Here is a 22,794-nt window from a genome sequence, read left to right on the forward strand (position 1 = left end):
GCCAGGACCCAAGGGTTTTGACCCTGGTAAGAATCAAATGCAAGAACCTGACGTGGGAAGTGAAGGAACACAGAGGCCCTGCCAGGTTGAGTTTTTATTCTGGAGGTAGGAGGGGGGTGGTCAGCATGCTCAGGTGGGGAGGATCCAGCCCAGCTCCTCCAGCCCCCCCAGTGCATGCCCAGCCCCAATAAGTTACCCAGTGACTCAGCTGCCCTCCCTCCTGAGTCTGTCTGTTTTCTGCTCCGCCCCAGACAGGGCCAGTCTGGCTCAATAGGAGGGCTGTTTGTCCCTAGCCTGTGGGCAGTGCCACATGGCAGGCCAGGGGAGGGGCTGAAGGGGTGGAGGGGCCGCTCCTGGCTCTGAGGGGTCAGGACTTGGAAAACCACATCCTGGGCGGGCCAGGGGCACAGTCCCACAGCTCTGTGCCTCGTGAGCTGGTGGGCAGGGTAGGGCCACCATCACACCTCGACAGCTGGGTCTGAGCCGCGGCCCTGCCGCTGCAGCTGCTCCTCCTGCTTCATCTTGGGCTTCTCCGTCCGTGTGTGCCACACCAGAACCTGTCCAGGGAGGTTTCAGTTAGAGCCAGGCCCAGCCTCAGCCAAGCCTCTGGGGCACTCAGGATAGAACGGATCCTCCCACCTCCTGGACACACACCATGTTGGCTGCCAAGTATGAAGGGCAGGGGGAGGGGGAGGCTTTAGTGCCTCTGAAAGTCAAAGTGTTAGTCCCTCGGTCATTTCCAACTCTGCGACCCCATGGACTATATACTCTTTTCATGGAATTCTCTAGGCTGGAATACTGGAGCTGGTTGCCATTCCCTTCTCCAGGAGATCTTCCCGACCCAGGGATCGAACCCAGGTCTCCTGCATTGCAGGTAGATTCTTTACTATCTGAGCCACAAGGGAAACCAGTGCCTCTGAAATGGGGCCTAATCCCTTACCCTCTCTCTGTCTCAGGGGTGCCAAGAGACCACTTTCCTTCTCTGACTTCCCCTTCAGTAGAGTAAGCAAGCTCTGCAGGGTCTCTCCTTGTTCAAACACCCATCCTCGATCCTGCTCCGCAGGGCCTCATTCCACTTCTCCCATCTCCTGTCCATCCCAGAACCGGGTTTCTATGCCTACCTCCATCCCCTTACCCGAGTGCAGTTGGCAGCCCGCGGCTCCAGGTCCTTGGGATCTACAAGGTGGCTCAGGAGACTGCTCTCCAGATGGCCCCGAGGAGCAGTAGCATCAAACCGGGCATTGGGTTTAGCCAACAGCAAAGACAGGGCGATAGCAAATCCTGCCATATCCACTGGGAAGGGCCTGTTGGGCTCCCAGGCCGTGTGGAAACCAACAACCCGGCCATCCTGTACGCGAGGGCCCTCGAATCGAAGGCCGCCCACTAGCCCCACAGGCCACACTGAGACACCACGAGTCCAGCGCATCTAGCGGAAGTCGGAAAAGAAGAGACAGGAAGTGGCCCAGAGGAAGAGGAGGAGCAAGGACCACTTGAGTCACTCTGCCCCATCACTCCCCACCCAGGGACAGTGATGAAGCGGGTCCCACCGGGCCTGCTTCCCCAGCCCCAAGCCAGTGCTCACCTCCTCAAAGAGTTCCCGGCTGTAGGTGTTGTCATCATCAGCAAAGTACACGACTCCCTGGGTACCTGGTGGGGGTGGGTCCTTCTCTCCCCCAACAGCACCCCCTCCGCTCCGGAGCCAATCCAGGGCCCTGTTCCGTTGCTCTACACCTCGGGGCCGAACCCAGCCTGGCTCGCCCTCCCGGAGCCGCTGGGCCTTGGGGGTGAGGACCGCCAGGTGTGTGAAGAGGAGGCCAGAGGCAGCCAGCAGCCCCGAGACCAATGGGGTGGGGCCCTCAGCATCCTCCACCAGCAGCCAGTGCAGCCGGGGCACCAGGCTCAGGGTCTGGGACAGCCGCACCAGCTCCGCCTTCTGCACCAACCTGCAGGGGGAAAGATGCAGGAGGGAAAGGGGTGGCCACCACTTGCCCACTCCAGCAGGTACGTATGTCTTCTTCTGGGCCACTCCTAGCACCCTCACGACATTTCCCTGACCAGCACCCAAACTCCCTGTTGTTATTTTTTGGGTGAGTAGCTCAGCTTGTGAGATCTTGGGTCCCTAATCAGGGACAGTACCTGTGCCCCCTGAAGTGGAAGCGCAGAGGCCTAACCACTGGACCACCAGGGAATTCCCTCACCTGCCCTGTTATTTATTTTTATGTTTTTGGCCATGCTGCATGCCATGTGGGACCTTAGTTCCCCAACCAGGGACTGAACCTGTGCCCCTTGCGTTGGCAGCACAGTCTTAACCTCTGGACTACCAGAGAAGTCCAAGTCTCCTTTTGATTTCCGGTTCTGTAGACAATACAGAACCGGAGTCTGAGGTGGGGGAGTCTTATAGACACTGTCTCCTGATGTCTGTCATTGCTGGGCAGAGGGCAGTGCCTTCTTAGACCAAAATGATTGAACCAAGGTCATCACCGAGTCTCTTATAAGTTTATTTGCCCTTCAGATGGGCCTGCCCGCCCCAGGGCTGGCAGTGTGTGCATGGAGAGGGGAGGGTCTTAAGATGCCTAGCCTAGGTGGGCCAGCCATCTGATTCCAGGCAGATGTCAGCAAGCCCTTTTGGCTCCTTTCAAAACCACATTCCCCAGTTGGTTTGTATCACTAATAAAGCTACCTTTTATTTTATTTTTTTTTTTTTAAAAAAGGAACACACTTAGCACAGTGTGGGACAGAGAGTACACACACTACGTAACAACTGGTGTAACTATTTCTAGACCACCATACGACTGAATGGCCAAGTCGTCCTCTACTTTACATTAGTCAAGGGGTTCTCAAACTTCCTCACCAAAGGTTCCCTAAGGAGTCAGAGTGAACTCACTTGGCAAGTTCAAGTTCAGAATTTCTTTGAAACTTTATTGTTGTATCTTAAAATTTCTCAGGAATTTTTTACAGTACTTCATGGCACATTTGGCCATGCCACATGGCATGCGGGATCCTAGAGCTCCCAACCAGGGACTGAACCCGCACTCCCCACGATGGCAGCCCGGAGTCTCAACCACTAGACCACCAGGGAAGTCCTCCCGTCTATTGTCTATAGAAAAAAACAATTTCCCCAAGATCTCTGGGGAATGATGTGGTTCATTTAGCCTGACATTTGGCAATGCCTTAGCCTGAAGAACATCCCCTGGCCCAGTGCCTCCTGAAACTCATCATCAACCCCAGCCTCTTGGTCCAGGCAGATCCTGGGTGAGTCAGAGCCCATACCTGGCATAGGTGGGGGTAACAACATAGATAGTAGGCAGAGCCTCGGGTTCAGGGGGCTGGGCAGGGGCAGGGGGTGGGCGACGGAGATCGGCTTGCAGCTGGGAAATCCTCAGATCCTTCTGCCGAAGCTGCTCCGCTGCTGCCCGCAGGGGAGGGAGGCAGTCACATGGCTGGCCTGGTCCCAGGAAACAGGGATGGGGGCAGAGAACCACAGGATGTTCAGCATCCCAAAGGGCCATTAACCTTCCCATTCAACTAACCAATGCGGGGCTCTCCTTACAACTTCTCTAACAGCTTTTCTACACCTAGGGTGGTGAGGAACTCGCTGCCTTAAATAGCAGCGCTTCTCCAACTTTAACAATTCCATCCATTACAATTTTCATGTGTCTATTAAGCTGATCACCTGCCTCCATCCTTTCTACCTGCTGGGCCTAATTTTGCCTTCTGGAAGCATAATGAACAAGTTGATCTCCTAAACAGGGCAGTCTTTCAAATACCTGAGAATCATGCAGTGGCCCAGTCTCTAAATCCCTGCATAAGAGGCAGGGTTCAATCTGTTCCGTTGGCTGTGTGACCAAAGACTCATTAAATTCATTGATTCCATCACTGGATAAATATTTATTGAATGCTCCTCCTGGGAGGCACTGCCTTACGTGCCCGGGCTGCAGCAGGAAACCACACAGACATGGTCCCTGCCCTCATGGAGGTTTCAGTTTAGTGGAGGAGCTGGACACTAAGCAAAGAAACAAATTAATAAAATTATTAGAAACTGTGGTAAGGGCTATGAAGGAAACAAATAGGAGGGAGACTTAAAAGAGGACCCAGAGTAAGAAGAGTGACTTTTAGCTAAGGTGGTCAAGGAAGGCCTCTGTGAGGCGGTGACATGTCAGCGAGCTGAGACCTGAAGGATGAGAAAGAGGCAGCTGGGGAACAACTAGGAGAAAAGGTTACAGCAGAGACAGGTTTAGTGCTTAGAGCAACGAGCGTGGGGTTTTCGAGAAACTGTCATGAAGCCAGTGTGGCTGGAGCAGAGCGAGCGAGAGGGATGGGAAATGGGGTTAGAGAGGCAGAAGGCGACGGGATCACGCGGGGCCTGGCAGGCTCTGGGAAGGAGTCTGATTTCACCCGAGGTGCGGCGGGCAGCCGCGGTGCGTTCTGGAGAGGGGAGTGCGCCCAGGGGCCGCAGAGGGGCTGTCGGAGGACCGAGCTGGATGAATGGGGTCTGCGCGGGGCTTCATCCCCAGGGCGGGATGCACAGCGGAGGGATGCCCTCCGGCCGACTCGCCGCACCCCCGCCCCGCCCCGCTCACCGAGCTGCACCAGCGCGTAGAGGAGGCCGGCGATCGACACCAGGAAGTAGGCGAGGAACACGTTCTTCAGCTTCAGCTTCAGCTTCATGGCCGCGCCGCCGCCGCCGCCGGGGCAGGCGGGGTCCGGCGGGGACAAGGGGTTCCCGCCCCCCGCCCGCCTGAAAGCCCCGCCCCTGCAGCGGCCCCGCCCCGTGTCCCGCCCTCCTCACGCTCGTCTCGAGAGGCTCCTGGGAGCTAGCGCTGGCAGCGCCCGTCTGGGCCCACTTCCGGTCAGTCTGCACACCCCCTTCCCTCTGGGTAATTTCCGGTCCCATTGCCTAGTTCTGGGAACCACGGGAGTGGGCGACGTCATATCCGGCGTGTCAAGCGTGCCTGGCCGGTGGTCAGGAGCAAAGTAAGGTAATGTGGGAGTGGCTTTGAGACCCTCCGCCTTGATCTCCAGTCCCTGAGAGCATATTTTCTTACATTCATTCACTCACCCATCCACCAGCCACTGCACGCAGTGACAGTAGCTCAATAAATAATTGCTACACGAATGAGTGAAATCTACAGCCCTGCCAAGCCTAGACAGCATATTAAAAAGTAGAGACATTACTTTGCCGACAAAGGTCCATATAGTCAAAGCTATGGTTTCTCCAGTAGTCATGTATGGATGTAAGAATTGGACTATAATGAATGTCGAGCAAGGAAGAATTGATGCTTTTGAACTGTGGTGGTGGAAAAAGACTTGAGAGTCCCTTGGATTGCAAGATCAAACCAGTCAGTCCTAAAGGAAATCAGTCCTGAATACTCATTGGAAGGACTGATGCTGAAGCTGAAACTCCAATACTTTGACCACCTGATGCGAAGAACTGACTCCTTGGAAAAGACCCTGATGCTGGGAAAGATGGAAGGCAGGAGTAGAAGGGGACGACAGGATGAGATGGTTGGATGGCATCACTGACTTGATGGACATGAGTTTGAACAAGCTTCAGGAGTTGGTGATGGACAAGGAAGCCTGGCATGCTGCAGTCCATGGGGTTGCAGTCAGAAACGACTGAGCAACTGAACTAAACTGCCAAGCCTGTGCTCTGGTTGTCTCATATAATCCTATTTTGATAATCTTAATACAATTTAGGATGTCTGTGTGTTAGTCACTCAGTCGTGTGTGACTCCTTGCGACCCCATGGACTATAGCCCTCCAGGCTCCTCGGTCTGGTGGAAGTAGGTAGCCATTCCCTTCTCCGGGGATCTTCCAGGAATTGAACCTGGAACTCCCACACTGCAGGCAAATTCTTTACCATATGAACCAAGGAAAACCACAATTTAGAATACTATCACTCTAAAAATTGATGTTGCAGAATTTTGATCATGGCAAAAATGCAAAACTAACAGTAATATAATGAACTGGAAAATAGCAAAGGGCATTCATTTCTGGCATTTCATTAATGATTTATCAACCTCTTGTAGATGTTCTAGTATGTCCACTTGGAATCAGGTCCCTTGCTGGGATGAAGAGTTTACATCGATAGTGTTTTCCCAGCACATCCAGCAGTAGTTTAAGAGCAAACTGCTCTTCAGCATTGTCACAGTACCTGTCCACTTGGGTGTGAGATAGATTTTTGTCCCCATCTTACAGGTAAGGAACTAAGATTGCCCCAAATAATGTAATCCCCACTGTGCAATTTTCTATGTGCCTTCTAGATACCTGACTCCAGGATCTTGTACTTTTTCTTTCCTCTGACCCACACTTCATAAACGTATGACAATAGGGATGGGGGTGGGATGCCAAGGCGATGAGCTATCACCCAGGGAATTAACTGGAAATATTTCTTGAGCTGAGGAATTTCCTGAACACACCCCCAACTCCTCACCGGCATAAACCATCCTAAGCAGTAGTTTTCCCAAACCAACCAACCTAGTTTCTTGTTAAAATAATCTCTAAGACTGTGGCCAATCTGCAAAATGGAGGAAACCATCTCCTGTCACTGATACAAACAAATTTTTTTAATACTGCTAAAGAAAAGCAGTCTTGGGCTTCCCTGGTGGCTCAGTGGTAAAGAATCCGTCTGCCAATGCAGGAGACACAGGTTCAAACCCTGGTCTGGGAAGATCCCATATGCTGAGGAGCAACTAAGCCCCTGTGCACTACAACTATTGAGTCTGTGCTCTAGAGCCTGGTAACTGAAACTATTGAGGCCACGAGTGACAACTACTGAAGTTCGAGCGCCCTAGAGCCCATGCTCTGCAACGAGAAGCCACCATGAGAAGCCCATGCACTGCAATGAAGAGCAGCCCCCAGTCTCCACAACTAAAGCAAAGTCCACGCAGCAGTGAAGACCTAGCACAGCCAAAGATAAATTCTAAATAAAGAAAAGCAGTCTTAAGTGTGAGACCATCTAACATACAGCTATTTCTAGAGGGACCCCATTAGCTCTAGTCACCACTATGAACTAGGCCCCACTAAAGTCTGACGATCTTGCTGGGTTCCTTCGTGACATACTGGCCATCAAGCAAGCTGATGAAGGCTTGCACTCAGTCATTCTGCTCAACCAACAAGGCATAGGCTGAAAATGTCAGGTCCTTGGGCTTTTAAGGGTCTGTGGTTCAGGCCAGAACTAGAATCCAGACACCAACAGTAATTAATGGTTTCTCTCTTTATTGTTTCTCCTTTTATCAAAACCTGTCACAGCTGGGGGCCAAAAGGAAGTAAAAAAAAAAATTCCCACAAATATCCCCCCCACTTGTCCCCAGTGAGTTCTCCCCCACCCGCTACCCAGGGCCTTGGGCCAGCCCTGGGCACACATGATCATGTCCCCCACTCTCAGCCTCCTCCCAGCAATAAATACAGGTGACCGTGATTCCATGAAACCACAACTGATTTCTCCATCTTGAATGCCCCTCAAGGGGACAAAATTTTAGGAGGCAAAAGAAGTCTTGCCCACCCCCATCTTGAGGAGTGTAAACTTCTTTCCCCCAAGGGACAGGGGAGGTAGAACGCCCCTGTCAGAACCGCAGTAGCTCTAGATAGAAGCGGGGAGAGGAAAGGTTGGGATGCCAGGGAAGAGAATGATTTCCAGCAACCTCACTCCTTTGATCCATTCATCCCTTCTCAGGGTAAGGGGTGGTCCCAGTGTATCAGGGGAGGGCTGACAACAGAGAAGAACCAGGAGGAAGAAATAAAAGGAGGGAGAAGCAGTTTGGTGGGGAAGGAAGGGGAAGGAGAAGAGGAGGCCAAAAGCTGCGGTCATCTTCTTCTAAGAAATGGCATCAACACGCAAGGGAAACAAATGGAGAGGGTGTGGAGGAGACTGAGGGCTCCCAAAAGAAAGCGAAGGGCAGCAAGAGCCCTATGATCCCCAGGTCTTCACAGGTGAACGTGCTCCAGTTAGAGCAACAGGATATTTGGAGATGAAGGGAGATTTAGAGTCAATGGGGTGGGAGAGGTTGGGAGATCACAAAAGAAATTCAGAGCCCAGGGACAGCCCTCTCATCCTGCCCAGATGCTGGCAGAACCTGGATCTTGAGATCAGAAAGGTGAAGCCTGGGGAAGGTCAAACTCCAGGGCAGAAGGAAGAGTACTATCATGACCCTCACACCCCACCCCAACATCCCTTCAGTTATCGCAGGTGAATAGTCCAGTCAGATGCCACATTGACGCCAGGCTTGCGCAGGATCAATACCGAGGTCTCAGGGTCATGCTGGAAGGACAGGCGGCTTTCAGGAGATCCTGATGGAGGAGGAAGAAAGAGTGCCAGGATCAACAGCAATTACTTTCCCATAGGTGGGGGTCCCCAACCCGGAGGCCAGATCACTCACCTTTTGTCTGGAGTACCACGGTTGCTGGCTTTCCGGCCCCTATTATCACCACCCGCTCAATCCAGATTGGTGTCTCAAAGTGGCCTTTGGGGTCTGCGGAGCTGGAGGAAGCAAAAATGGATACCCAGCAGGAAAACAATTATCAGAGCAGAAAGGAGGAGAGCAGAGCAAGGTCAAGACAGGAGAGCACAGTGAGCTGTGCGCATCCCGGGGCCCAGCCTCCTCCTCCTGCTGCTGCTGCTGCTGCTGCTAAGTCGCTTCAGTCGTGTCCGACTCTATTCGACCCCATAGACGGCAGCCCACCAGGCTCCCCTGTCCCTGGGATTCTCCAGGCAAGAACACTGGAGTAGGTTGCCATTTCCTTCTCCAATGCATGAAAGTGAAAAGTGAAAGTGAAGTCGCGCAGTTGTGTCCAACTCCTAGCGACCCCATGGACTGCAGCCTACCAGGCTCCTCCGTCCATGGGATTTTCCAGGCAGGAGTACTGGAGTGGGGTGCCATTGCCTTCTCCACCTCCTCCTGCAAAGGCTGCCAAGGAAGAAAGCTCTTCCTCCTTACCTGGAGACCAGGGTGTTGCCAGAGAATGAGAATCGACGCAGCAAGAACTCATGGCGAGTCTGATAGTTGAACGTGTGCCCATCATCTAGAAAGAGCTCTCCTTGGGCCGTACCCTGAGCAGGAAGTGGGACAGGTGAGAGCCTGAGCCCCAGAGGGAGTGAGGGGCACCTGCCCTGGAAGACTGCCTTCTAGGAGGGTGGACAGATGGAGGTGGCGGCTCCCTGCCCACGCGCTCACCTGGAGGCTGAGTGCGACGAAAAGAGTGATGGGGTCGTCCTTCATGCAGTCTGAAGAACGCCGCACTCGCATCCACCGGGGCACAATGGTCCCTCCACGCTGGAACACGGGGATCTAGGGCAAGACCAGTGCCAGGATGAAGCAGCGGTGCTGTACCTCTTGCAAGTCTGTGCCCCCTTAGGAACTGGACTCCACCATACACACTCTCTCCCCTTCTGGAAACCTAGAGGCACATGGAGCTGGCAGCTGGGCCAGGCATACTCACACTGCTTAGAGTTACAGGCAGGTACAGGGTCTGCGGACCATGATACTTCTGGTAGCTCTGAACGTCATACCACACCTGTGGGTGCAGAAGATAGCCTCGGTCACTCGCTGCACAGAGGACCCCACTCTCTTCACTCTCTCTGACCTCCACCTTCTTTCCCTACCATGCCCTTCCTTAACTCACCTCCCCTTGGCCAGGCAGATAGACCTGCACACCACGAGCCTCGGAGTCTGATACAGGGTGAACCAGCAATGCATCCCCTAAACACAGCAGAATCCACTCTGAATTGGGGGATCGGTTCCCAAAGAGGGAACCCTAAAGCACCTGCCCCTTTGCAGCAGCAGCCTCTGACCCTCCTCCCTTCCTGCACATCCACAGACATATCCCCCACAGTGCTTGCTTCTTCTCAGCCCTACCCCAACCCACCACTAACTGTCCTCGTTTCTCACCAAGCAGGAACTGATCATCTATACTGAAAGTGGTCACATCCTTAGGATAATGCACCCACAGGGGCCTAGGAAGGAAGCAAGACAAGAAAGGAAGACACCTGCTGTTTTGGTGGAAGTCAAAGATGCTACCCCAGGAACTGGCAATAAGAAGAGCACAGGCGTTAAGACCCGGATCTGGCAACCAGTAAGGCTTCAGCTATGCAACCTAACCTTGGACCTGACATCTGGTTTCCCAACCCACCTCCCTGCTGCCTCCTCCCCAGCTCCTTCTGGAAAATGTTCTGCAGACCGACCTTCCAGTGGCCACTTTATTATCCTGGCCTATAAGGCCCTCCAGGATCAGGTCGTATTTTCCACTCCACCTCACCTACCTCTCCCTCTGGTTTGTTACCCCTGAGACACGCTGTTTTTTTTTCCCACTGCTGGAACACACCAAACTGGTTTCCATTTCATATGTATGCACTTGCAATCTCTCCTGCTTGGAACATTCTCGGACCACAAGTGGCTGTCTTACTCATCAGACAGGCCTCATCTTTACGTGGCCTGTTTGTGGAACTTAATTCCATTACCGTGTTCTACTTTTTACAAACAGCTTGTCAGTGTTGGCGATTTTCAAATTTATATATTTGTCTACACGTCTCTCTGTCTTCCTCACAAGGGTAGGACACTTGTCTAACTTGTTTCAGGCTCTGCAGGTCATGATGGATGATCCCTGGCATGTCAATAAGCACTCAGGGACGTTTACTGCTATTCATCCCCACTGGTCTCCTCTCACTCTTCCCCTTGCAATCAGATTTCCCTCCTTTACAAGGCCCTGGCGAATGAAGAAAAGAGCCCAGAGATGGAACCCTGTCCCCACTGTCTCCGAGCAACCTCAGTCCACTCTCCACAGACCCAAGCAAATGCCTTACCTCATGACTGGGATCCCCTCGCGATGGGACTGATAGAAGAGGGTGTACCAGAAAGGAAGTAAGGAGTATCGCTGGCCCAGGGCATCTCGAATTATGTCATGGTACTGAGACGGTAACAGCCACGGTTCCCGCCGACCAGTGTCCAGGTGGGCATGAGCCCGGAAGAACGGCTGATAGGCACCCATCTGGTACCAGCGCACAAGCAGCTCTGGCTCTGGATTTTTGAAGAAGCCGCCCACGTCCGCTGGAGAGGGGAGAGAGAAAGCAAGTTGAGAAGAGGGTGAAGGAGGGCTAAGGAACCCCCCAAGGCCCTGGCCTGGACTATCGGTTCTCTGCTCAAGCCTAGGGTCCATCTGTGCCCTCTACCCTGTCCCTCTCCCGCCAAACCAAGGCCCCAAATTACTCCTCCTCCTCTCACCTCCACAGAAGGAAAGTCCCACCAGCCCTAAGCTGAGACACATAGGAATCGAGATTTTCATGTGGTCCCATTCAGCAGCATTGTCCCCTGTCCACACGGCTCCTGAGGAAGAGAAGAGGGAGGGAGTTTACGTACAGTGAAGGGCTCGGCCTTAAGACAGCTGACCTCTCTGACCTGTCACACCTGCTCTGGGGCCCCCAGGGTCCTGCTGAAAGTGGCGAAGTTCACCAGAGCACTCAAACAGGGACTGGCCACCCCATGCCCTGCCTCCCTTTAAATGCACAGCTGGAAGGAAGCGCACCACTCAAAGGATGGCTGCATGGACAGACCTCCCCTAGAACCAGACCCAGGTCCCTCCACCAAATCTGTCCTCCAAATCTTACCGAAGCGCTGGGAGCCAGCGAAGAAAGCCCTGCTCAGGACAAAGGGGCGTTCGACGCCCCCGGAGCGCAGGACCAGGCCATCCGCGGTCGCCATGTGCTGCATGGGAACAGGAAAGAGCGGTGGTAAGGGGCAAAACCAGCTGCCGTCAGCACCAGTTCTCGAGCCTCGGTCTCGCCTCAGTCCCTTACCACGTAGAGGCCATAGATGTTATGCACGTCTCGGTGCTCCCAGCCCCCATAGTGCTGGGCATCCTTGAGCATGGTGACCTCAGGACCATTGAACACAGATGGTTCGTTCATGTCATTCCAGACATAGAGGTTAGGAGCCGAGCCCTGAGAACACAAGGCGGAAAATGGGAACAGAGGACAGAGGGGAGGAAGAAGACAAACAGTGTGAGAGCAGAGAGCTCCTGGGAGTCCAGACAGATGCACCTCTCAGGGTCCTCCCAGGATCATCAAGGGCCCTGATATCTTACAAGCAACCAACCACAGCAGGGTTGGCAGGCAGAGACTGACTCCAAGAGGTAGTGTGGGAAAGACAGGCTGCCGTACCTCGTAATTGTCAAAGTGAAACATGTTAGCCCACCAGGCCCTCATCTTGGGATTGGTGAAATCAGGGTAACCAGCTGCGCCTAAAAGTCAAGGATGGCTTTAAACCCACGAAGGGCAAACCGGCCTCCACGCAAGCTCCCTGGTCTCCTAATCATTCCCCCTCATTTCTGGACCCACCTACCTGGCCAGCACCAGCCTTCGTAGTCAGAGCCATCCCGGGTTTTAACATACAGACCCAGGTTCTGCAACTCTTCGTGCACACGGTAGCCAGAGTCCACCTTGATGTGGGGGTCCACAATGGCTACCAGCTGTGGGCAAGGACCACGGGTGGTCAGAGCTCTCCAGGGAAGTCATGCCTGAGAAAACCGACCACAGCTGCAGCCCTCTTACCTTCCGCCTCTTGGAGGCCAAATGCTCAAGCATGTTGCGGGGCTGTGGGAAACGGCTGGGGTCCCAGGTGAAATACCGCTTGCCATCGGCATGCTCAATGTCCAGCCAGATGACATCGCAAGGCAGGTTGTGGTCATCAAAGCCCTGATCCACTTCCAGAACGTCAGCCTCATCCCGATAGTTCCAGCGGCTCTGGTGGTAGCCGAGGGAGAAGAGCGGGGGCAATGCCTGGGTCCCTGCAGGTTCGGGGTGGGGGGGGACGGGGTCACAGCGGGGTCAGGCTCAACCTGGAGCCAATGGAGATGCCCGGAAATTCAGGGAGGTACACCGGGACTGGGCCAGAGAACAGGCCGAGGCACAGGACTGCTGAAAATGCACAGTCACCCACTCCCACTCAGGGAGACAAGGATCAGGAAAGCAGGCTACAGGCCCATGGAGTAGGGGCGCCACACACCTGTGAGACTAGCGTACTGCCGGAAGACATCGAAGACAGAGGGCCCGAGCATCAGGAAGACATCGATGATGCCGCTCTCAGACATCCAGCGAACATCCGTCTGTGGAGTCTCCCCAGAGCCCTGCAGGTAGTCCAGCATCTTCCCAAACAGGGTCTGCAGGGAGGACCAGAGAGAGGTCTGACCCCACCCTCCTGCTTCCCAAGCCAGTGTTCTCCTGAGTGCTCTCACAGCAGGCTCCTTGAGCCACTTCGGGCTGGGGTTAAACGTCACCTCCTCAGTGAGGCTTCTCTCAGCCCCCTCACAAGCAGCCCTACCCATCCTCCCCCCACAACTGCTGTATTTCTTTCGCAGCACTTACCACCACTGAGCTCATCTAGACCTATTACCTATTTAACCTCTGTCCTCTTCCTTTCCTAACTCAACATACAGTATATTCCCCATATGGATAAAGGGATCTAGCTCTTATTGCAAACTCAATAAAAACGTATTGATGATAAATGAAGGAAGAGAAACACCTTCCCCATGGGTTGTGTCTTCGGGGAGTGACTGGGGAACTCATAGGCTGCTCACGAGGCCAAGGCCTGTCTCTCACCCAATCCCCAACAGGTAACCAGACAGGCCACCCTACCAGCCTCTTCAAAGCAAATGGCCCAGCACGTACATCTGGCTCAAGGCCCACTGATCCCTCCCCACGCCTGTGCTCTCACCTTCCCAGCAGTGTTGGAGGATATGTCAACCCAGGTCTCTGCAGCGTTGAGCCAGAAGATGCCTAGGTCCCGAAGGGGGCTGTGTGCCAGGAGCACGGGCACAGACCCGTACAGGGCCATGCGGTTGTACAGCTCATACTGGAACACGTCCAAATTATAGAGACGATACGGCTCCCCACCCCTACAGGTAGACAGACAGACCAGCCCTTGACCGTGGTACACACAGGATAAACACTGGCCCCTCTGCCCTTTCTCCAAGCAGAAAATCTGACCGCCAAAGGCGCCCTGGGCATGGGGAGTGATCCAGGCTCATCCGGAGTATCCAATCTGTATGCACATTCCCCACAGCCCTGACTTCTGACCCGTTACCTCCCCCGACCTTGATGTCACTGTGGGACTCACTCAGTGACTTTCAGCCTGAGGTTGTCTGCGTGCTCGGGGATCCCATACACATGCTCCATGCCTGGCAGAGAGAAGTCCAAACTCACAGACATGGGGCCTGGAAGAGAAGCAAAAGATAAGCTCCGGAGCTGCTGCCTGACAAGGACTCCCTGCACCCCTGCCCAAAGCTCTCCCAGCCCCTACCGTAAGGCTTGCTGTCAGAGTGAGTTTTGAACGTCTCTTCCCAGGCTCCCGGCTCATCATGCTCTGGCTTCCCCTGGGTCTCATCTGGCTGGAAGGAGGAAAGTGGACCACTGCCCAATCACACACCAGTTCTCTCTCTTTCCTTGCCTGTTTTCTAAATCCCATCCCTAATGGCATCCCTAATAAGCTCAAATTTCTTGTGGGCCTTTCCCCTCCGACCTTCCAGCCAGCCCCGTGCTCCAACTACCCACCATCACCGACTTGCCTTGTCGTCATCCCCAGGTGTTTCCTCAGGCTGGGCCCCATCGCCCTCAGCTGGTTCTTTTGATCCTTGCCTGGAAGGTAGGAGAGCTGTCTGCTCCAATCCAGAGGGGGCGGGGACGAGGGGCTAGTGGAAGGAGGGGTGAGGGAATAGAGAGCCAAGGGTCCAAAGGAACGAAGGCATTGGAGGAACGGACTGAATGTCAAAGCTTGGAGAGGGACCCCCAGTGAGCAGGTAAGTATGCAGAGGATGGGGAGAGACATGAGAAAGGGAAATGAGAAGGAAATGCCACCTGGAGGTGCCTTCCAAACACAGGCCCAGCCACCAGCCTCTGCCAGCGTTCCAGAAGAGACAGGCAGGCAGGTTCAAGGGCGTGGGTTCGGAATGCCAGTCCTGGCCCTGCTGCCTCTACCAAGAGACTCTGGCCCCACCTTCCCTCACTGGGCCTCAGCCTCTTGGGCTGACACACGGTTTTGCAAAGGCAAGTGAGTCACAACCATGGTCAAACCTCTACACACGGTCAGGCTTATACGCAGGAACTTAAAACAAGAGATTCTGCCAAAGAATGCATTCAAGGGCAGCTGGCAAGCAGGTCTGCCCAGGGCCTCAGTGCATGCCAGCTGAGAGCCAGGAACCCCAGAAACAGGCAGCATCTCTCCACCCTCTGGCAAAGCAAGGAGCTCCCTACACTCCTCAAGTTCGTTCAACATTTCATCTTCCTTCTCCCAGGGGGCTCCCAGCTAGGGGAATGGAGGACAGGAACCAGAGACCATATAGCTGGGGTAAATGGGCGAATGAAGGGAAGGGCATGGAAAAGGTCCGGGGCACCTTCCTTGGGGGCCAGAGTGAAGGGCGGGTAAGGGCAGAAGAACAGATACAGTACCAGTGGTCATGGATTTACCTAGAGAAAACGTTCTTGATCCTATCCCAAATGCTACCGAGCGTGAGACTAACTTTATCCAAGAAACTGGGGCAGGAGGAGATGGGTAGGGAAGGGGAAAAGGAGGCACAAAACCAACACAAAAACAGAAACATAAAAGTGAGTTTCAGTCGACAAACTTCCAGAGATGGGGCAGGGGAAGAAATAAAAAACAAAAACCAAAAACCAAAAACCAAAAAAAAGAAAGAAAATAAATCTGGGAAGTGTGATGGTGTGAGAGGGGGAAGAGGGAAAGGCAGATCTAGGCAGGCCTCCCCGAGGAGGTGCCCAGGGTACAGACAATGGACAATGAGACTGCCTCCTGGTCTGTACAGGACATGGAGAAAACATCGAGCCAGGTCTGCTTCCTACCCTCCCTGCTGGTCAGTTTCTCCCAGCCCCAGCCCCCACCTGGCTGCACCGCCACCTCATCTCCTCCCAGGGCCCCAGTGCCAGACCCCTCAACACCTCTAGGTTCTTTCACACTAGGTCTCCTTCAGTGCTTGACCCCTGTACTCACGAGACCCTGGGGGTCCTCTGGTGCTCTAAATTTAAGAGTCCTCGGGCATTGACACTGAGCAGAAGGCTGCGGTCCTCCAGCAGGTCAAGGCGGAATGGCCGTGCCGTCAAGATGATTTTATAGGGTCCCTCGGCGACGGTGAGCTCCACACTGTTGTCATCCCGGCCAGAGACAGACAGCCTAGGAAAGAGATCAAAAAGGATCTAAGGACATGCAGAGGGCCAAGAGTAGCCATGACACTTAGAAGAAGGGCAAGTGCTAAGAGCTATACAGGAAGTGTGGTTAACAGTACAGGGACAGACAAGTTTGACCAAAGGAACCAAATAAAGAGCCTGGAAACAGACCCAGGCATACTCAGAACTTTGAAATGTAATAGACATCGTGGCAGTTCAGTGAGGTCAGGAGGAAAAACGTTAACAATGATAAGAAAAACACATTTTCTGTAGAGGAAACAAATGGTATCACAATCCTATCTCATTTCAGATACAACAACTCCAGACAGATTATGACTTAAAATTTTCAAGTAAAACCTTTGGAAGAAACTATAAAGAAACGCTTTTTGACCCTGAGGTTCAGATTATTTAAACACAACTTAGAAACTGTGAATACCAGGCTAATATACCTGACAATATAAACTTCAGAATTTTGGTTTATTGATAGATACCTTAAGGGTAGTCAAAAACAAGAAAAAAGTCTAAGAAACTGTCCCAATCTAGAGGAGTCTAAGCAGACTTGACGACTAAATATAAAACAGAATCCTAAATGGGACTGTCAGGCAGAAAAAAGACTAAAAACTAAGGAAACAATAAAATATGGACTTTAAGCTACAAGGGTATATTGTACAACTCAGAGAATATAATCGATATTTTATAGTGACTATAAATGGAGTAACACCTTTAAAAACTGTGAATCACTATATTATACACCTGTAACTTACATAATACTGTACATCAACTACACTTCAACTAAAAAAAATGAAAACAAAATTTAAAAAGAATTTTTTTAAGAACTTTACTTAACAATAATGATCTATTCATTAGGCATGACAAATATACAACAATGATGTTAAATAACAGGGGAAAATAGGAATTCAAGGTATAGAAAAAGTCTCATAATATTCTTGAAACTTTCCTATAAATCTAAAATTATTCTATAATTTTACAAAAGTGAAAAGATAAACTATAACCCAGGAAAATACAGCTGTAAAACATGTACATAATAAAGAACTGGTATCAAGACTAACAAATTTCTACAAATCAGCGAAGACAACATCAAAGGAAAATGAGCAGAGCCGTAAACTTCCGATTCACAGAAGAGTAAACCAGAATGACAGATAAACATAGAAAGATGAGGACATGCTCAATGTATCGTTCATAAACTGGAAAGACAAGCAAGCCAAGACCATCACGTGGTATTATCCTACAGCCCTTCACTAACAAAAGTTAAGTCCAACAGTACCAAGGGTTGGAGAAGATGCAGTTCAGTAAGTCTCATATATTGCTGGTGGAAGTGTAAACTGGCAAGCCACTTTGGCTTTATCTTGGAAAGTTGATTATTTCCATGTTCTATACTCTGTAGTTCTTCTCTTAGCTCTACATCACAGAGAAACTCCTGCACAGGCAGACAGGAGACATGGACAAGAACGTTCAAGCCAACACTGTGAAGAGTAAAACACTGGAAAGAACCCAAATGCCCATCAACACAGAAATGGAGAAGTGAAGTTGGGAAATATTCATATAACATAGTATTATACAGCAGTAAAAATGAATTTCTAAAGCTACATGCAACAGAGTTAAATACGTAAGTGAAAAAAAAGAAATCCCAAAAGATCTCATTTACTAAAATACTTTCCCTACAAAGCTCAAAACAAACAAAAGCTCAAAAACAAACAAAATCACAGAATTTATCACTTTGGCACATGCACGTATGTATGTACGTATATGTACACGTATGTTTATATACATATACACACAACATAACTGTGAGAACAAAAACCAAGGGAGTAATAAACTTTCGAGTAACAATCACCTCTGAAGGAGTCAGGGGTACGGGGCAGTAAGATGTATGTGTTTGGGTTGGGTGAAGGGTTTATCATGCTATTTTCTACGTTAAATACTTAACAGAGAGCCATGCATGGAATAATGACAGTGTGTCGTGGCCCAAGTACTTGAATAATCCTATCCTGAATATGTGGGGAGAAAGAGAGGAGGGAGGAAGGGAGGGAGGAAAGAAAGAAAGAAAAAAGACAACAGAAAAGAAAAGAGAAGAAACAGACAAGACAGTGGGGTGGGGCAGGAAGGGAAGGGAGGGACCAACTACAGAGACTGTATTCCTGGAGGGCGAGCTCCACGGCCTTGCTGATTTCCTCCTATGCTGAGAAAGCTGTATTTGTCTGCTGAATGCACAAAGATAAAAGGTGAAAGAGAAACCAAGCAAGGGAGTTCCCTGGTGGCCAGTGGTTAAGACTCTGCTTTCACTGCTGAGGGTGCAGATTCAGTCCCTGGTGGGGGAACTAAGATCCCACAAGCCACCTGATCAGTCAGTCAATCAACAGAGAAAACAACTGAAACAAAGGAAGAGATGAAGGAAGGTTGAGAGCAGCAAGGTGCTACTCATTTATCATTCCAACGTGGACGAGAAAGTCAGCTGCCAAATGAAGGTTCCTTAGGAAGGACGAAAGGCCATGGAGATGGCTATGTTTCTCAGGGGAAATTTACCCAGCTGTGGGGGGATCGGCCACCAGCACATCCGGCACACGGTATCGGGGCCTCCGGGGCTCGAGTTCATCGATCCTGATGCGAGTCATGTTCTTCTGAAGTCCCTGGAGCTCCAGCACCAGCACCACCTGTGGGGGCAGAGGTCAGGGAGTGGAGAAAGGAAAGAGCTACACCGAGGAATGCCCTCTGAACCCACTTCTCTCCTGAGGGGATCTCCTCCTTCTAGCCCTTTGCCTAAGGGATCTGAGACCCGAATTCCTCACAAAGTAAAAGTCCCACAGTTAGATGGCATGGGATGTGGGCCATAGGTTTCCCCTTCCCCAATTCCCCCTGGCCATTTCTCCACCCCTATCTGACTCTTCCTTTTCTCCCCTGACCTTGGTGACTTCGTTGATCAGATGGACTGTGAGCGCATCAGGACCAAGCTGCAGAGAGTCCAGTAAGGCTCGGTAGGGGGAATGACCTGGCCGTATGCTTCGCTGCCTCCTGTCAAGTGAAACAATTGAGAACGGGGTGGGCTTCCCCAAGGCCCTAAGTCCTTCTATCAGCTGCAGTGACCCACGCTACCTCACCTGCCAGACACCTCCCACATTACCCTACTTTCCATTCCAGTCTCCCAGAAATATCATACTTGCAGAAGGAACTCTCTTCACAGGTCTTAAAGTTGCTTCTATCCACAGCAAAGGTAATTCCCAGACAGACCCCTAAACAGGCCAGTACCAAAGCGGTCCAAGACCTAGAAGGAAAAGGATGACCAGAGAATAATCAGAGCAGGGTCAGAAAGGGCCCCACTTCAGAGGTGAAGGCCTTTCCCCACCACAACCCTAAAAGGGGAGCAAGGTAAGACTCCCACTAAACAGCAAAAGAAGGCAAACTGGACCCAGGGTTAAGTGTAAGGCCTGAGGAGTTGGCTCACTCACACCTTCCCTTCAAAAGGCAGAGGAAGTGGACAAAGGATCCCTGGCCTTCAGAGGCCAGGTATTGACTCAGGTTACATCAGCCTCTCAGAGGAAAGGCACAGTAGCAGCCAATCCCAGGGGAGGTGGTAGTATCATACGTGTAGAACAGAGAAACAAAGTCAAGCCATGCCTTTCCATGGGCACGACGCTAGGGGGAGTGACAGTGAAAAAGTTAAAGATGTACCCTCAGCTAGCCTGCTGGCCACACTTCCTGGGGTCCTAACATCCCCAACGCTCTAATCATCGTGCTCCTCAGACCTCCACTCCTGTATCTTTGACATAAGTCACCACTATCACCACTTGAGCTTGAAAAGAATAACAAGAGCTAACCTGTACTGAGCTTCCCTTGTAGCTCAGCTGGTAAAGAATCTGCCTGCAATGCAGGAGACCTGGGTTCAATCCATGGATTGGTAAGACCCCCGGAGAAGGGAAAGGCTACCAACTCCAGTATCCTGGCCTGGAGAATTCCATGGACTGTATAGTCCATGGGGTCACAGAGTCGGATACAACTGAGCGACTTTCAACTTGTACGGAGTCCTAATTTACATCTAGGAGCCTGGCTAACTGCATTATAGTTTTTAACTCTATCTGTAGTTTTCAGTAGTGTCAATGCCCAGGTCTCACCCCAAAGTTCTGATCTAACTGGCCTGAAATGGGACCTGGGCATCAGATTTTAAACTCCCCTAAATAATTCTAAGGTTTCCGGGGCAGCTCAGTGGTAAAGAATCTGCCTGCAAGGAAGGATATGTGGGTTCAATCCTTGGGTGGGGAAGATCCCCTGGAGAAGGAAATGGCAACCCACTCCTGCATTCTTGCCTGGGAAATCTCATAGAGAGGAGCCTGGCAGGCTACAGTCCATGCGGTCGCAAAAGAGTTGGACACAACACGGACTGAACAATAACAAAACAGTCCCAATGGGCAACCAGTGTTCAGAACCAAACTTTTTTATGCACTAACTCTTTTCCCTTTGTTTTCTTCGTGAAGGTAGGATTGGAATTGATCTCAGATGGGTACATTGAGACATAAAAGATTCAATAATTCATCCAAGACTGAACAGTATGAGGCGCCAGCGGGATTGAACTGTGTGTGACCCCGGGGCTCAGGTACTGCACAATGTACAGCACGGTGCACCAACCACCAGCAGGGCCTGCCTCACTGAGGACCGTCCCCCTAAGGTTACTACAAACCCGCCACTTCCCCAACATGCCATCAAGTGACAGACAAGGGACTAACAGGCTTATTTAAGCAAGTCAGTTTGTTAAGGATATATTCTCCATTCTGAGTACATCCTAAACAGGCATTCTCCAACTTTAGTGTCTGTTAAGAATTATGAGCAGTGACTGTTAAATGAAAATTCCTAGGTCCCAGGGAATCTGCATTTTTTCCCAGTGACTGATCTAGGAGCACACTTGGAGAAAGTGTTCCATATAGGAGAGGGAAAAACAAAACACAGACTTCTCACCACTCAAACCCTGCTAGCCAGAGAGTAGGGCCTACTAAACACACGGTATCCACCACTAGCCTCGGTATCAGCTGGAAAGCTAAAGGTAAAGAAATTCACCAGGAAGGAGATTATGGAACAGAGTAAGCCCTCCAGTTCCAGAAGAAAGGGCAAAGCATACCAGGCCAGACAGAAAGGTGAGGGAAACACCAGGCTTTGTGGTTTAATAGGCCAAGCAGGAACAAGGAGCAGCAAAACAAGCAGAAGAAATGCTCCCAGAAAACTCAAAAGCAAGGCATGTGCGGCCCCTCACCCCCACACCACAAGCAGGAGTGACTGCAGCAGACGCTCTGAGCCACTGACCCCATGTCTATACCGGCCCAAGGCAGAAGTAAGCCGAGGTACATGAGTTAAATACTTTCTGGAGTCTTATTTGCAACATCTATAAAATGGGTTTGGAGAGATGCCAATGTGGATAGGATTTCTGAAGATTTTTCAGATGTAACCTGTTGGAAGGCCCTAAGAACTCCGGAAGGCCTCGAACGCCTCTGAGCAAGAGGTGGTCACAAGTCAAGTTTAGGAATGAGTGGCAGGGAAAGGTGCACCCGTTTATTGTTTCAGATCACAGGTTTCCAGAATAGGATTTCCGATCCATGCTTTTCCACTGCTGCCAACAGTACACGCCTCTCCCCACCCTAATACATCCGTTAGATCCTGGTAAATACTTTGTGGCACTGATTGACTGTTTCAAGCCGTTTTTTCCGTAATATTAACTAGAGAACGCAGACCAAATCATTGTTGTGTTTCAGCAACATCGTCCAGGTCAACTGTTAACTTACGAGATCCTGCCCCAGCCATGCCCAACGACCGTGAACACCGAACAAGCCAGGGATGGTGTCCACGTGAAGACCAGGGCAGGGCAGGGTCCGGGCCTCTCGAGAGAAGGGCAAGGGCAGTGGAAAGCAACACTGCCGGCTACGGTGCTTCCAGCCCGGCTGGGGGCCGCAGGGCAGCAGGCTGCATTCCCGGAGGCCTGGCCGCGTCTCGTCCCCCGCCCCGACGGCCCCGCGCATTGCAGGAAAGAGGTGGCAGCGTTAACCGCCGCAATCCGCCAGGGAGGGCGGCGGCTGAGAGCGGCCCAGACCAAGAAAAACGCACGGCTGCGGCCTTCTAAAGCCACCGGTCCGGAGCCCCAGAAATAAGGGGCCCCCAACGCCGCGCGGATCTAATGCGAGGAGGCTGGGGCAACCTGAGGCCAGCTCCAGAGAAACAAAGAGTCCTCACGAGGCCGGGGATGGCGGAGTCTCAGGATAACATAAAGAAAGGAAAGATACGGGATTTAGGGGCTTGGGGGCGTCCCGTGCGCGCCCCCGGGATCCGAGCTCCTCACCGCCTCCTACGCGCCTCCACTGCCGCTATCGCCGCCATCTTGTGCCGGGTTTGCTCCTTGACCCGGAGCTTCCCCTCCCCCAGCGCGCGTTGAGCCACGTATCTTAGCGCCCGCCCCTTCCGGCCTCCTGATTGGCCCGACCGCACAGAGGCCGGGCGTTTGTCCCATTGGCGGAAGGAGGGTTACGCTAAATGCTCATGGGGGCGGTGCCAGGGCGGAGCTTGAGGGAGGGGGCGGGATTGTTGAGCCAGGCGCTGTCCGACTTGGCTGGTCCTAAACATCAGACAGAAGCACTGAA

The 22,794-nt window shown here is 52.0% G+C and overlaps 2 protein-coding genes across 4 annotated transcripts; both read right to left on the reverse strand.

Annotated features, from left to right (window-relative positions):
- Positions 1-81: 81 nt before the first annotated feature.
- On the reverse strand, positions 82-4,909 carry B3GAT3 (beta-1,3-glucuronyltransferase 3). Of its 2 annotated transcripts, XM_061406657.1 has the most exons (5): positions 4,581-4,830; positions 3,271-3,445; positions 1,583-1,943; positions 1,136-1,426; positions 82-557 (listed from the first exon to the last, which is right to left on the reverse strand). In XM_061406657.1, the coding sequence occupies exons 1-5, from the start codon at positions 4,666-4,668 to the stop codon at positions 459-461; spliced, it is 1,014 nt and encodes a 337-aa protein (XP_061262641.1). In that variant the 5' UTR covers positions 4,669-4,830; the 3' UTR covers positions 82-458. The 2 variants fall into 2 exon arrangements, with proteins under 2 accessions (XP_061262641.1, XP_061262640.1); XM_061406656.1 differs by lacking the exon at positions 3,271-3,445 and having other exon boundaries at positions 4,581-4,909.
- Positions 4,910-7,201: 2,292 nt separating this feature from the next.
- GANAB (glucosidase II alpha subunit) lies at positions 7,202-22,604 on the reverse strand. 2 transcript variants are annotated; one of them, XM_061406647.1, is made up of 25 exons: positions 22,497-22,604; positions 19,338-19,442; positions 19,084-19,192; positions 18,707-18,834; positions 15,990-16,169; positions 15,452-15,517; positions 14,550-14,623; positions 14,289-14,372; positions 14,106-14,202; positions 13,704-13,884; positions 12,996-13,149; positions 12,542-12,777; positions 12,333-12,459; positions 12,152-12,231; positions 11,789-11,932; positions 11,600-11,696; positions 11,217-11,318; positions 10,799-11,042; positions 9,888-9,952; positions 9,622-9,698; positions 9,439-9,513; positions 9,174-9,287; positions 8,937-9,049; positions 8,379-8,479; positions 7,202-8,289 (listed from the first exon to the last, which is right to left on the reverse strand). In XM_061406647.1, the coding sequence occupies exons 1-25, from the start codon at positions 22,532-22,534 to the stop codon at positions 8,180-8,182; spliced, it is 2,901 nt and encodes a 966-aa protein (XP_061262631.1). In that variant the 5' UTR covers positions 22,535-22,604; the 3' UTR covers positions 7,202-8,179. The 2 variants fall into 2 exon arrangements, with proteins under 2 accessions (XP_061262631.1, XP_061262633.1); XM_061406649.1 differs by lacking the exon at positions 15,452-15,517.
- Positions 22,605-22,794: the final 190 nt, after the last annotated feature.

This window comes from Bos javanicus, chromosome 29, assembly GCF_032452875.1.
Source record: "Bos javanicus breed banteng chromosome 29, ARS-OSU_banteng_1.0, whole genome shotgun sequence".
NCBI lineage: Eukaryota > Metazoa > Chordata > Mammalia > Artiodactyla > Bovidae > Bos > Bos javanicus.

What these genes read in the sequence shown, in the direction of transcription:
- B3GAT3 (XM_061406656.1), bottom strand. Translation starts at nt 4,894, where the DNA reads ATGGGACCGGAAATTACCCAGAGGGAAGGGGGTGTGCAGACTGACCGG. An exon ending in CTACGCGCTGGTGCAGCTCG is followed by an intron (nt 1,944 to 4,580) that starts GTGAGCGGGGCG and finishes TTCCCCCTGCAG; the next exon opens with GTTGGTGCAGAAGGCGGAGC. An exon ending in GCCGGGAACTCTTTGAGGAG is followed by an intron (nt 1,427 to 1,582) that starts GTGAGCACTGGC and finishes GACTTCCGCTAG; the next exon opens with ATGCGCTGGACTCGTGGTGT.
- GANAB (XM_061406647.1), bottom strand. Translation starts at nt 22,534, where the DNA reads ATGGCGGCGATAGCGGCAGTGGAGGCGCGTAGGAGGCG. An exon ending in GCCGATCCCCCCACAGCTGG is followed by an intron (nt 16,170 to 18,706) that starts GTAAATTTCCCC and finishes TCTCTTTCCTAG; the next exon opens with GCTGTCTGTCTCTGGCCGGG. An exon ending in CCTCCAACACTGCTGGGAAG is followed by an intron (nt 13,150 to 13,703) that starts GTGAGAGCACAG and finishes TCCTCCCTGCAG; the next exon opens with ACCCTGTTTGGGAAGATGCT.